At 41.0% G+C, this 13499-nt stretch overlaps 1 protein-coding gene across 4 annotated transcripts in view; it reads left to right on the forward strand.

Moving 5' to 3' along the window:
- The window catches only part of ASCC1 (activating signal cointegrator 1 complex subunit 1), a 113733-nt gene that overhangs the window by 9865 nt on the left and 90369 nt on the right, over nt 1–13499 (forward strand). For all 4 annotated transcript variants that reach the window (XM_006170090.3, XM_006170093.3, XM_006170091.3 and 1 more), the window contains exon 5: nt 1273–1451. In XM_006170090.3, coding sequence (XP_006170152.1) covers nt 1273–1451 — 179 coding nt within the window. The remainder of the gene's footprint in view (nt 1–1272; nt 1452–13499) is intronic.

Raw genomic sequence — 13499 nt, forward strand, 5'->3', positions numbered from 1 at the left:
TCTGCCCCCAGCCCACCAGACACTGGTTAGTATCATGGAAGCTGCCAAAGTGGTTCTCTGGGCACTCTCGCCACACCAGATAAGTGCCAGCTTGTAGATGGCTATGGTAGTGGGTGCGTTGCCTATGTTATTCTAGTGGCAAAAGTTGTAAGTCCTCTTTTCATTACCTTGGGGACCAGCAGGTGGTTAAAGTGCTGGACCTCCATAGGGCAGACTATGGTGGTGGCTTGCTTTCTTATTCTCTCTCTGTCAGTCTCTCTCTGGTGAGTACACATGCCCTTAGCAAATTAAAAAAAATAATAACAATAGTTATAAATAAAATAATTCTTTTAAAAAAGAATAATCAGATTAGGAGTGGTTGACTTTAGAACAGTGCTATCCCAAAGAACTTTCTGTGATGATGGGAAGTGTTGTGTGTCTGTACTGTCCAATATAAGAGCCATTAGCCATGGGTGACTTATGAGTACTTTAAATATGGCTATGAGGGCCAGCTGGTAGTGTGGGATTTAAGGCGAATGGCTCCCCTATGGCCAACTGTGTGGTGTAGAGTCCTGGACCCAGTGGTCTGAAAAACACACGAAGCACGTGTGCATGCATGCCCGAAGCTCCCTTAACCACCAATTCATGGGGGCAGGCCCAAGGATATTTTATTTATTTTAATTTCTTTTTAAGTTTTTGCCATAGGGCATTTGTGGTCACTGGAGAAAGACACACACACACACACACACACACACACACACACACACACGGAGCAGGGGTAAGGGGGAGTAAAAAATCCCCTTCAAGGGAGGATGGACATGCCCCAATCCCATAGGGCAAGAAAGACACACACACACACACACACACACACACACACACACACACGGAGCAGGGGTAAGGGGGAGTAAAAAATCCCCTTCAAGGGAGGATGGACATGCCCCAATCCCGTTCTCCTCCATTCTCCTCTTGGGATTTTGGGCATGCATACACATGCACCCGATGTGATTTTCATACTGACAGGTCCAAGATTTGAACCACAATAGGCCATGTGGGAGTCCAGTGCCTTAATTACTATGCTACCTGCTGGTCCCAGGATATTTTATTTTAAAACCTCATTCTGCTTATATTAAATGTGTTAGCACTTTTCCTACACTTGGCATTGTCCCCTCTGCAGATTTACATATACAGTTACAACTCTTTTAGTTTCCCAGATATGCCAGTATAAAGGAGTCACCTACCATTGAAGCTATTGGGAGCTCTTTCAGCATATTAACCTTTTTTCTTTGTTTGCAGTAATCACTGGCCAGCATCGAAATGGTATAATTTCTGCTAGAACTCGCATCGATGTTCTTTTGGACACTTTTAGAAGAAAGCAGCCTTTCACTCACTTCCTTGCCTTTTTCCTCAATGAAGCTGAGGTTCAGGAAGGATTCTTGAAGTTCCAGGAGCAAGTACTGGAGAAGTGCTCAATGGTAAGCAGCAAGCAAAAGAAAAAGTTAAAAAAAAAAGTCAAATATTGAGACCAGCAGATGGTGTAATGGTTACATTGCTGGACTCCCACATGGCCGACCATGGTTTGACTCCCCAACCCAGAGGCTTTAAAATCATGCTGGGCACCTGTGCATGCATGTCTAAAATCCTGGGAGGAGAATGGAGGAGAAGGGATTGTGGTGTGATCATCTCCCTAGGGAGTGATTTCTTGCTTTCTCTTTTTCTGTCTCTCTCTCTTTCTGTTTCTCTGGTGAGTGCATGTGCAAAAATCTCTCACAAAAGAAGGTCAAATATTAAAAAAAAAAAAAAAAAGACGAGTGGGCCCCGTGGTCTACTGGTTGAGAGAGCCAGATCTTACCTAGCCAACGATAGTTTGAATTCTCAAGTGACTTGAAAAACATGCTGAGCATGTGTGCATGTGTGCTCAAAGTCTTGACAGGATGAAGCAGTAGAAAAAGAATTACAGTGTGACTGTGCCCTCCTGGGGAGTGCTTTCTCTCTCCTCTCTCTGTCTCTGTCTCTTTCCGGCAAGTGCATATGCACTCTGGTATTTAAAATCAAATAGTACAAAAATACTCATATTTTAATAGCAGGAAGATAAAGCAGCTTCCCCCACCAAAAAAGGTAACTGTATCCAATAGTTTTTTCCCTTCCTTTTTTATTTTCTTAGTTTTTTTTTGCCATAGGGCGTGTACACTCACTGGAGAAAGAGAGAGAGGGAAAATTAGCAATCTCCCTCTGTGGCGGGACATGGCCACACCACAGTCCCTTCTCCTCGGGCAATCTCCCTCTGGGGGGGGCATGGCCACACCACAGTCCCTTCTCCTCTGTCTTTCTCTTGGAATTTTGGCCACGCAAGCACATGCAACCTGTGTGTTTTTCAAGCTGCTGGGTCCAGGACTCAAATTGTGTAATCAATTAGCCATGTGGGACCCAATGCTTTAACTACCATGTTACCTCCTGACCTCTGTGATTTATTTCAATACAGAACTGAAAGAAAATGCACAGACATATCAGCAGATGAATTTCTATGCATTACAGAAATATCTTCTAAAAATTTCAAGATTAAAAAAAAATCATTCTGATATATACACTACTCTGCACCTTTGGACTGACAGTATTAATGAGATGCTGTTATCTTCAGATCATTTCCTTTGGGTATTCCTGACTTAGTAGCTAAAAGACAAATTTGCATATAGAATTACCATACCTTGGGAGACCAGTGGGTGGTGTGGTAGTTAAGGCGCTGGGCACTCCCACATGGCCAACCACAGTTTGAGTCCTGGACCTGGTGGCTTATTTTCTCACTTTTCCTCTCTCTCTCTGTGTCTTTCTCTGCAAAATAAAATAAGTGAATAAATAAATAAAATTAAATAAATAATTAAAAATAAAAGAATGATCATACTTGGGCCATTCTGTTGTCTGATGGTGAATGTGCTGGATCTCACATTGTTGCAGAAAAGCAGATGCCAAGGAATGGAAAGCAGCACTTGGAGAGACTAGGAGAACTGTTTATTATGCCAACGGGTATGGAGGAGTTAACACTCACAATCTCCAGCCCCGACTTGGGGGTTGGACACGGTCTTTTATTGGGGAACAGGAAGTCTCAGGGTGGAGATGGGCTCAGATCCTGCCCTATACAGCATCAAAGGGGGAGGAGTCAGAGAAGCAGAAGTCTAATCTATTCAAGGTACCAATCTATTCAAAGTACTAATCTATTCAAGGTACTAATCCATCTAAGGTTTTCAGGTTACCCTGTAGCTCCAGGGAGGGGCAGTAAGTTTGCTGGAGGGCAGAAACCTTAGACACTGTCAGCCTTGAGTTATTAGTCATAGAATTTAACAGTTTATAATTTAGGTGCTCCTCCAAGATGGAGTCGCTCCTTCAAGATGGAGTCATGCCTGCTTCATTGTGGTTTGACTGACTGAGCAGTTTGAGTCCCAGATGCAGCAGCTTGAAAAAAACACTCTAGATACATGTATGTGGTCTCCTATAAAGTGTGATGAACAGTGATAAAAGACCCCATGTGAATGGCTAATATCTTTGGTTCTTGAGATAAATGGACCTAGATATAATTTTGAGTTCCTTAATCTGTGTGGATTTGGGCAAATGAACTTCTCCAAATCTCTAGAGACTGCTTGAGAGTGTTGTAAGAAGGATTAAATGAAACAACACAGCGTAAAGTACTCATCATTGTAGTGGATACGTAAAAAGCACTTAATGAATGGTAGCTGCTGTTCTTGCTATGTTTACTGCCAGTTAGGTTAAAGTTGTATTTTTTGGAGTTTTAAGAGTAGATGAAGGTTGAGCCAGCAGGTGTGTGGTGATTAAGGTGCTCGACTCCCCAATGGCTGACCATGGTTTGAGTCCCAGACTTGGTGGCTTGAAAATCACTCCAGGTGTGTGTGTGTGTGTGTGTGTGTGTGTGTGTGTGTGTGCCCAAAATCCCGAGAAGAGCATGGAGGAGAAGGGATTGCGGTGCTGCGGTGATTTCTTACTTTCCCTCTGTCTGTCTCTTTCTGGTGATCGTACACGTCCTATGGCTAACATCTGACAACAGGAAAAAAAAAAGTAGGTGAAGGCTGGCTTTGGTAGTTATGGGTAACATCAGTGAAAATATTTTTGTTGAAAATTTTTGCAAGATCTTACTTCTTTTCTTTTCCTTTATTTTTTCTTTTCCATTCTTTATTCCATTTCTTTCTCTTGTCTTGCCTACGAGGTAGGTTAGAGACATAGGTATAGAAGTATTAGAACCGAGTACTTTTGTCAGGCAGGAGGTGAGAGTTGGTAAATTGGTATTTAAGATGGAGGTTAGGGGTGTGGTTAAGGCAGTAGACTTCCACATGGCTGACTGCAGTTTGAGGCCTGGACCCGGCAGCTTGAAAAATCACACTGAGTGAATATGTATACATGTCCAAAATCCTGAAAGAATGGAGGAGAAGGGATTTCAGTGTGGCCACCCCACCACCCAGGGGGTATTTTCTTACTTTCACTCTCTCTGTCTCTGTCTCTCTCTGGTGAGCACATGTACCCTGTGGTAAAAAACAAAAAAAAACGGAAAAACAACAACAACAAAAAGAAGGCTATGAAGGAGTGGATTGAGTATGAGCAAATATGAGAGACACCCTAGACTTAGTATAGATTTGCAAAAGCCATTTTAAAATTTTTTTTAAATTTTATTTATTCATTCATTTATTTTAATTTGACCAGGGAGAGACACATAGAAAGAGAGGGAAAGTGAGAAAGCAAGCCGCCAGGTCTGGGACTCGAACCGTGGTCGGCCATGTGGGAGTGTCCAGTGTCTCAACCACCATGCCACCTGTTGGCCCCTGCGTGACCCATTTTTAATTGACTTTGTTGGCATTTGTATGCTTAAATAAGGTAGTATCTACAAGTCAAATATTCAGATACTTAATGTGTGTGTGTGTTGTTGTTAGTGAACAATTAGAACATCATTTTCCTCCTTCACATTTCATATTAAGAAATGTTACAAATTCCTTTATGAGGCATGCAGATAGTAAAAAATTAACCTTTTTCTCCCTTCTTTGTGTGTGTGCTCATGCCTGTATGCTTTGTCACTTTTCTTTTGGCTGCTGACGTGTGCTGACAGGGAACAAGTATTGGAATGATTGCTTTAATTCAGCCTGAATGAGATTGTCCACTCTGAACGTCATGCTGGCCTTAATCAGTCTGAAGTACTTCCTTCCTGCTTTGGGGAAGACTGCATACTGACATAGCCTCCTTCCTGCTTTAAATCAGCCGTGATAACAGCAGGACATAAGCACAGCATAAAAGAGGAAGTAAGTAGGGGACCATTATTTACATTATTTGGAAGAGACTTACAGAGTTTCAATCTAAAGTTAGAATGACAGACAGATGGCTATAAAAGCCTGTAGGTATTTTCTATTACTACTCTACATTTACGATCCCAACTTAAGTGCGTTCCTTTCTCAGAGCTTAGAAGAACAAATACCTGCTCACTGAGGTAGCAGTCGTTTCCTGAAAGATTGTGTGGCATCCAGTCATATATTTTGTTAATTGTCAGAGGGTACATGTGCTCACCAGAGAAAAAGAGAAAGGGAGCGGGAGAGGGAAAAAGCTCCACCCCCCAATGTGGTGTGGTGATGCCAAAATTCCTTCTCCATTTCTCCCTCTCATCAGGCTTTGGGGCATTTACATACATATGCCCAACATGGTTCTCAACTGCTGCGGCTGGGACTCGAACTGTGCCATCAGCTCTGTGGGATCCAGCTCCCTTAACAGCTAGTCCATGGGGCTGACCTCATTTAATCTTTTTCTTTCATTTTTAAAAAAGAATTATTCATTTCATTTTACTTATTATTTTCAAATTTTGCTATAGGGCACATGTACTCAGCAGAGAGAGACAGAGAGAGAAAGTGAGAAAGCAAGCCACCAGGTCCGGAATTTGAACCACTGTTAGCCATGTGGGAGTCCAGTACTTTAACCACCATGCCACCTGCTGGCTCCCTGCGTTCAGTCTTATTATGGTTCCTCATTTGACATCTTTGAAAATTTTTCTCATCCTTAAAATTGGGATGACCTAGCATTCTCTTACTTGTTATATAGGGAAAAGATAATACCTCTTAGTACAAATTTGGCTTATAAAATGTTTAAGTTCACGTATGCATTTGTTATAAGTAATAAAAATTTATTAAATTATGTTATACACTGTTTTGTAAATGCCTTTTTTTTTGACTGGAGGACATAGATGGTTGCCAGTGAGAGACAGAGAGAGACACAGGGGGAGATATAAAGCACACCCCAGTGGGGCACAGATGTGCTGCAGTCCTTTCTCATCCATTCTGTCAGGATTTTGAACACACACACACACACACACATACACACACACACTCGCTTCATGTGTTTTTCACGCTACCAAGTCCAGAACTTGAACTGCATAGCCAACCACTTGGGACTTGGATCCCTTAACCACGAGGCTTCTGTACCAGCTCAGTAATTACCTTTTTTACTTAACAACACTTTTCAGGTTGATAAATACAACCTACTTTTTTTTAAAGAATTATTTTATTGAACTTAAATCTGACCAGAGACAGACAGAGTGAGAGAGAGAGAGAGTAAGGGAAAGTGAAAAAGCAAGCCACCAGATCTGGGACTCAGACTACGGTCAGCCATATGGGAGTCCAACGTCCTTAACCACCTCGCCATGTACCGGCCCCGAATCTATTTTTAATTGCTGTGAATTTTTTTCTACCTTAATTTACTTTTAACATTTTATTATTATTAAAAATAATCATTCTTTTTCTTATTAAAGTTTATTTTTATTTCTTTCATGGGGCCACCTCCAACAGGTTTCCTATGCTGCAGTTCACCTGGTGAGCCTGGATCATGGGCACACGTGTGTGTTTGGCCTGTACAGGGCAACCTCTCGGTGTGAACTGTGGACTCTTTCACATGGCCTCAGCATTATTGAGTATTGCATTATGGTTTACTACTGTAGTTGGCCTGATAGAGTCCAGTTTTTTTTTTTTTTTAACGATTTGTGCTTCTTGTGTTATATCTAAAAAAATCTTTGCCCCACATTTGTCAAAATTTTCTCCTGGGGGGCCGGCAGGTGATGTGGTGGTTAAAAGCACTGGATTCCCTCATGGCCAACCGCAGTTCGGGTCCTGGAACCGGTGGCTTGCTTTCTTACTTTCTTCTCTCTCTCTCTGTCCCTCTCTGGCCAAATTGAGATAAGCAAATGAATAAATAAATAAAGTTCAATAAAATAATTCTTAAATTTTTTTCTCTTATAAGCTGTAAACTATAAACTGTGTTTTATCTTTTACCTTTTAATTTTAGAAATAGAATTCATTTTCAGTTAATTTTTATGTATTATGAGAGAGGCGAGGATTAAAGTTCATTTTTTCCCACATAGATTTCTAATTCCAGCACCATTTGTTTAAAAGATAATTCTTTCTCCATTAAATGACCTTTCATGTGTGAGTCTATTTCTGGACCTTATTCATGTATCTATCCTTACACCAATGCTATATACAGTCCCAACTACTATAACTTTATAGTAAATCTTTTAATTAGAAAGTGTAAGTTCAGCTTTGTTCTTTTTTTCAGAATCGTTTAGCCCATTAATGATCCTTAGTATTTCCATATAGATTTTAGAATTAGGTTGATAATTTCTACAAAAAGCCTGCTGATATTTTTATTGGAATTGCATTGAATCTATAGATTAATTTGGGAAGAATTAACATCTGAACAATGAGTCTTCTCCAGTTAGTAAACATGGAGTATAGTCACCTTTTAGGTTTTAGTTTCCCTTAGTAATGTCTTATAATTTTCGCTGTATATGTTGCACACATATATTTTGTTGACTCTTATTCCTATTTTTATATATTTTGATGCTATTATAAGTAAAATTGTATTTGAATTTAATTTTCTTATTACTTACTACTTGTATTAAGATTCTCCTAAGGTTTTCATGTTTGGGGATGTTGTTGCAAATGGTATTTATTTATTTAAAATTCCTATTTATTTTAATTTTTAGCAAAAAGTGAAAATAAATAGGAATTTATTTTCATTTTCAAAAAAATGAAAATAAAGGATAATTAATGGGCAAAACAATCCTGAAAAAAAGAACAAAGCTGAACTTACACTTTCTAATTAAAAGAAAATGAATCCTATTCCTAAAATTAAAAAGGTAGGCCATGTGTGGTTGCTGTGGGGGGGAAGGAGAAGGAGAAAGTGAGAAATCATCCCCCTACAGATTGGCCACACTACAATCCCGTCTTCTCCATTCTCCTCTTGGGTTCTTGGGCATGCATATACATGAGCGTGGTGTGATTTTTCAAGCCACCTGGGTTCAGGACTCAAACTGCTGAGTTGCCATGTGGGATCCAGCACCTTAATCTCCATGCCACCTGCTTGTCCTTCTAAAAAATTTTTTTAAAAAGAATTATTCATTGTAACTTCATTATTTTTTAATTTGACCACAGAGAGAGAGAGAGAGAGAGAGAGAAATCAAGAAGCCAGAAGCCATGGGACTCAAACTGTGATTGGCTGATTGGCTGTGTGGGAATCTAGCACCTCATCCCACCTGCTGGCCCCTTAAATTTTTTTTTTAAAGAATTATTTATTTATTTAATTCAATTTATTATTATTATTTTTAAAAATTTGACCAGAGAGGGACAGAGAAAAGGGAAGCAAGAAAGCAAGCTGCCAGGTCTGGGACTCAAACCACTGTGGGTCATGTGGGAATTCGGCACCTTTTACCAACATGCCACCTGCCTGACCTTTCATGTGTGAGTCTATTTCTGAACCTTATTCATGTATCTATCCTTACACCAATGCTATATTATAGCCCCACCATAAGTATTTATTAATTGATATTATTAATTTTTTAAAGAATTATTTGTTTATTTTTGTTATTACTTTTTAATTTGACCAGAGAGAGAGAGAGAGAGAGAGAGAGAGAGAGAGAGGGGGAGAAAGCAAACTGCCAGCTCTAGGACTCAAGCTGTGGTTGGCCATGTGGGAGTCCAGCACCTTTAACCACCACACCACCTGCCGGCCTGATATTATCACATTTTTTTTTTGGAGAGATTTTCGCTATAGGGTGTGTGCGCTCGCCAGACAGACAGAGACATAGAGACAGAAAGTGAGAAATCACCCCCCAGGGGGGATGGTCATGCTGTAATCCCTTCTCCATTCTCCTTTCGGGATCTTGGGCATGCATGCACAGGCGCCCAGTGTGAGTTTTAAGCCACAGGGTCCAGGACGCGAACCGCGGTCGACTACATGGGAGTCCAGTGACATAGCCATTATGCTAACTGCTGGTTTCCAATATTATCACATTTTTTTAAGAATGTCATTTAATTTTTTCTAGCTACATAACCATTCAGCCATATGGTGGTCTCCAATTAATTATTTTTTACAGCTTATATAAAATATGTAAATTGCTTTTGGAATCTATGGGATAAAAGGTTAAATATGGGGACCAGCAGATGGCATAATGGTTATGTTGCTAGACTTTTATGTAGTAGACCATGGTTCGAGTCCCGGACCTGGTGACAGCTTCACATTCATGCTGGGTGTGTGTGTGTGTGTGTGTGTGTGTGTGTGTGTGTTCCCAAAATCCCCAGAGAATAGAGGAAAAGGGATAGTGGCATGGCTATCCCCCATCAGGGATGATTCTCGCTTTCTGTCTCTGTCTCTCTAGTGAGTGCACATGTCCTATAGCAAACATTTCTAAAAAAAAAAAGTTAAATATGAATTCATAAATTTATGTTTGTATGCTATGCAGTGAGTTTTCTGTTACTATATGATAGCACAATCTTAGCAGCTTAAACCAACACTCGTTGGGGCTTACACATGGCGGAACAGTTATATTGATGGACTTCCACATGACTGACTGTGGTTTGAGTCCTGGACCCAGTGGCTTGAAACTCAGGCTGAGTGACCAAGATCCTGGGAGGAGAATGGAGAAGAAGAGATTGTGGCCTGGCCCTCCCCCCAGGGGTTGATTTTTCATTTTCCCTCTCACTATCTCTGTCTCTACAGGGAGCACACACACCCTAAGGTACAAACTAAAACAAACAAACAAATAAATAAATAAATAAAAATACTCATTTATTATCTCATGGATCTGTACTAGTTCTGCAGTTCTGTGGGTCAGAAAACCCAGTGGACTGGATTTGATTCTCTGTATAGGTTCTCCTAAGGCAAAAATGTAAATGTTGGGACTAGCAGTTAGCGTAATAGCTATGTTGCTGGACTCCCACGTAGTCGACTGCGGTTCGCGTCCCAGACCCAGTGGCCTAAAACTCACTCCAGGCGTGTGTGCGTACGTGCCCAAGATCCCGAGAGGAGAACGGAGGAGAAGGGATTGCAGCGTGGCCATCCCCCCGGGGGCGGGGGGGGGTGATTTCTCACTTTCTGTCTCTCTATCTCTGTCTGTCTGTCTGGCAAGCGCATGTGCCATATAGCAAAAACCTCTCAAAAAAAATTTAAATGTTGGTCACACTGAGCTCTTATCTGGAAACTCTGAGGAAGAATCAGTTGCCATCATTTAAGTTGTTGACAGAATTCAGATCCTTGTGGCTATACTTCTGAAGTCCTTGTTGCCTTGACATGTGATCCAACTTTGATCAAATCTTCCTTATGCTCCGTATCTGGCTTCTGCCACTAGCCAAAGGCTCTGCGTTTTTTGTTTTTTGTTTTGTTTTTTAATTTTTTTTACTATAGGGTGTGTGTCTCCATTCTCCTCTTGGGATTTTGAGCATGCACGTACACACTCATGCCCATGTGCATTATAAGCTGATGCAATCTGGACTTGAACCACAACTATGTGGGAGTCCAGCAATGTAACTACTATGCCATCTGCTGGTCCTGCCTTTTTTTTTTTTTTCTTTTTAAACAGATTTTTTTGCTATAGGGTGGACGCACTCACTGGAGAAGCAGAGACAGACAGATAGAGAGCAAGAACACCCCCCCCCCCCCGAGGAAAAATGGCCACACTGCAATCCTTTCTCCTCCATTCTCCTCTTGGGATCTTGGGCGTGCACGCACATATGCCCAGTGTGAGTTTTAAGCCGCTGGTCTGGGACTCCAACCACAGTCAGCTACATGGGAGTCCAACAACATAATTGTTACACCATCTGCTGGTCCCAACGCTCTGCTTTTTGAAGAGTTTATGTATATAAATTAGGCTCACTGGGAGCCATGGTGGTTAAGGCAGCTGGATCCCACATGGCTGACTGCAGTTTGAGGCCCAGACCAGGCAACTTGAAAAGCACACTGGATTTGTGGTGTGGTTTTTCCCCCTTGGGAAGTGCTTTCTTACTCTTTCTCTGTCTCTCTCTGGTGACTACATGCATCCTCTAGCAAATTAAAAATAAAAAATTCCTGGGACCAGCAGATGGTGTAATGGTTGCGTCACCAGACTCCATATGTATTCAACTGTGGTTCTAGTCCTTGACCCAGCAGCTTAAAACTCATGCTGGACATGTGTGTGTGTGTGCCTAAAATCTGAGAGAAGGAAGGAGAAAGGATTGTAGAGTGACTATGCGCCCTGGGGGTGATTTCTCACTTTCTGTCTCTCCAGCGAGCACACCTGCCCTATAGCAAAAATCTCTCTCTAGTGACCAGCAATGGTATAATGTTTACATCGCTGGACTTCCAAGCAGTTGACTATGGTTCAAGTACTGGACCCAGTGACCTCTTGCTTTCTGTGTCTCTGGTGAGCACATGCGCCCTATAGCAAAAATCTCTAAAAATTTAAAAAAAAAAATCTCTCTCTAATAAAAAAAAGAAAAAAATCCCTAGATTAGTCTTATTGGAATAATTGCTCTCTCTTAAGATCGACTGCATCATATAACATAGTCACAGGACTGATATGTTACCACATTTACGGGTTCTACCCACAGTCAGAGGAGATGGATTATACCAACGTAAAAGTTATTGAGGGCCATTCCAAGAATCACCTACCATAGCTATTCATTTTCGTTGTTAACATTGTTGTGAAGGTCATATTTTTGGGTACAGTATATACCTTTTCTACTCCCAGGTCTTATTCCATCTTTTCATCACCTTTCCTTGAACTTCTCTTTACTGCCTTTGAAATAGTTGGCCTCTTTTCCCTCTTTGTTTGGTAGCATGCTTGTCCTTGACCTCACCCTTGACTCTTAGAGAAGAATATAGAATTTACCTTTTAGAAAAGCGTTTCCTGCAGTCACCTTTCTATGTGCTCATCAGTTACATAAGAAATGCTGTTTGACTAAGACATTATCACCATCATCCCTGTGCTTCAGTTCCCTAAGCCTGAGTATTTAATGTAGGATTTAGCTGCTCACAGACCTCAGTAAGGTATTTTTCATTTATGTGATCTGCAGATAAACTGCACCTTATTTTTTCACTCCTTCCTCTCTTACATTAAGATTCAAAGATGTCTTATAGTCTGTGAGTTCAAGAAGTATATTACAATCCTGTGTATCTCTCAATCATTCTATAGCTAGTAATGCTGCTATAATTCCACTTTATCTCACAGCAGGGTCCAGTAGAAAGCACATCTGTAATGAAAAACTAATTCAAAACTGTGTGTGGTGGAGCATGCTGAAGGCTTATAGATCTGTCTGAAGCAACAGAATTTCTGAGGCTGCCCGGAGAACCTAAATAGGTTGTAGGTCCAGAGAGTACATAATTCTGCTTATGTCCTAGTGTGAAGGCTGACACTGGGCGGAACGGGTAATGGGTCTGTACCCCCTACTCCTCCAGTTACTGTTAGTAGTAGTAGTATTAGTGTTACTTGTTAAAGTAGATATTTACATACAAGCTTTAATATGTAATATAGGATTCTTCAAGTATAAGGGAAGTTTAGGATTTGTGATTATCTTATAAACTATTGGGTTGTTGGAAAAGTCATGATGCATATTTTCAATGCAAAAATGCATCATGACTTTTCTTTCTTTCTTTTTTTTTTTTTGAGATTTTTTTTGCTATAGGGCACATGCACTTGCCATAAAGAGACAGAGAGACAGAAAGGGAGAAATCACCCCCCCCAGGGGGGATGGCCACACCACAATCCTTTCTCCTCCATTCTCAACCCTTTCTCCCCCATTCTCCTCTCTAGATCTTGGGCACACATGTACCCAGTGTGAATTTAAGCCACTGGGTCCAGGACTCGAACCATGGTCAACTACATGGGTGTCCAGTGACATAGCCATTACACCATCTCCTGGTCCCACATCATGATTTTTCTGATGACCCAAAAATTTAGAATGAAGGTGGGTAGTTGTCTTTAGTTGTAAGAAAAGATGTAAAACCCTTGAGCTCTGATTTTGGGTAGAAGAATAAGGAAAGGAGATGTTTACAAGATTCATATATTGTGAGGCTGGCAGGTGGCATGGTGGTTAAGGGTTCTGGACGCCCATATGACTGACTGCAGTTCAAGTCCCAGACCTGGTAGCTTGCTTTCTCACTCCCCCTCTCCCCCATCTCTTTGTCCCTCTCTGGTCAAATTAAAATAAATAAAGTTAAATAAAATAATTCTTTTTTTT

This window comes from Tupaia chinensis, unplaced genomic scaffold (genome assembly GCF_000334495.1).
Source record: "Tupaia chinensis unplaced genomic scaffold, TupChi_1.0 Scaffold148012_1, whole genome shotgun sequence".
Classification (NCBI taxonomy): Eukaryota; Metazoa; Chordata; class Mammalia; order Scandentia; family Tupaiidae; genus Tupaia; species Tupaia belangeri.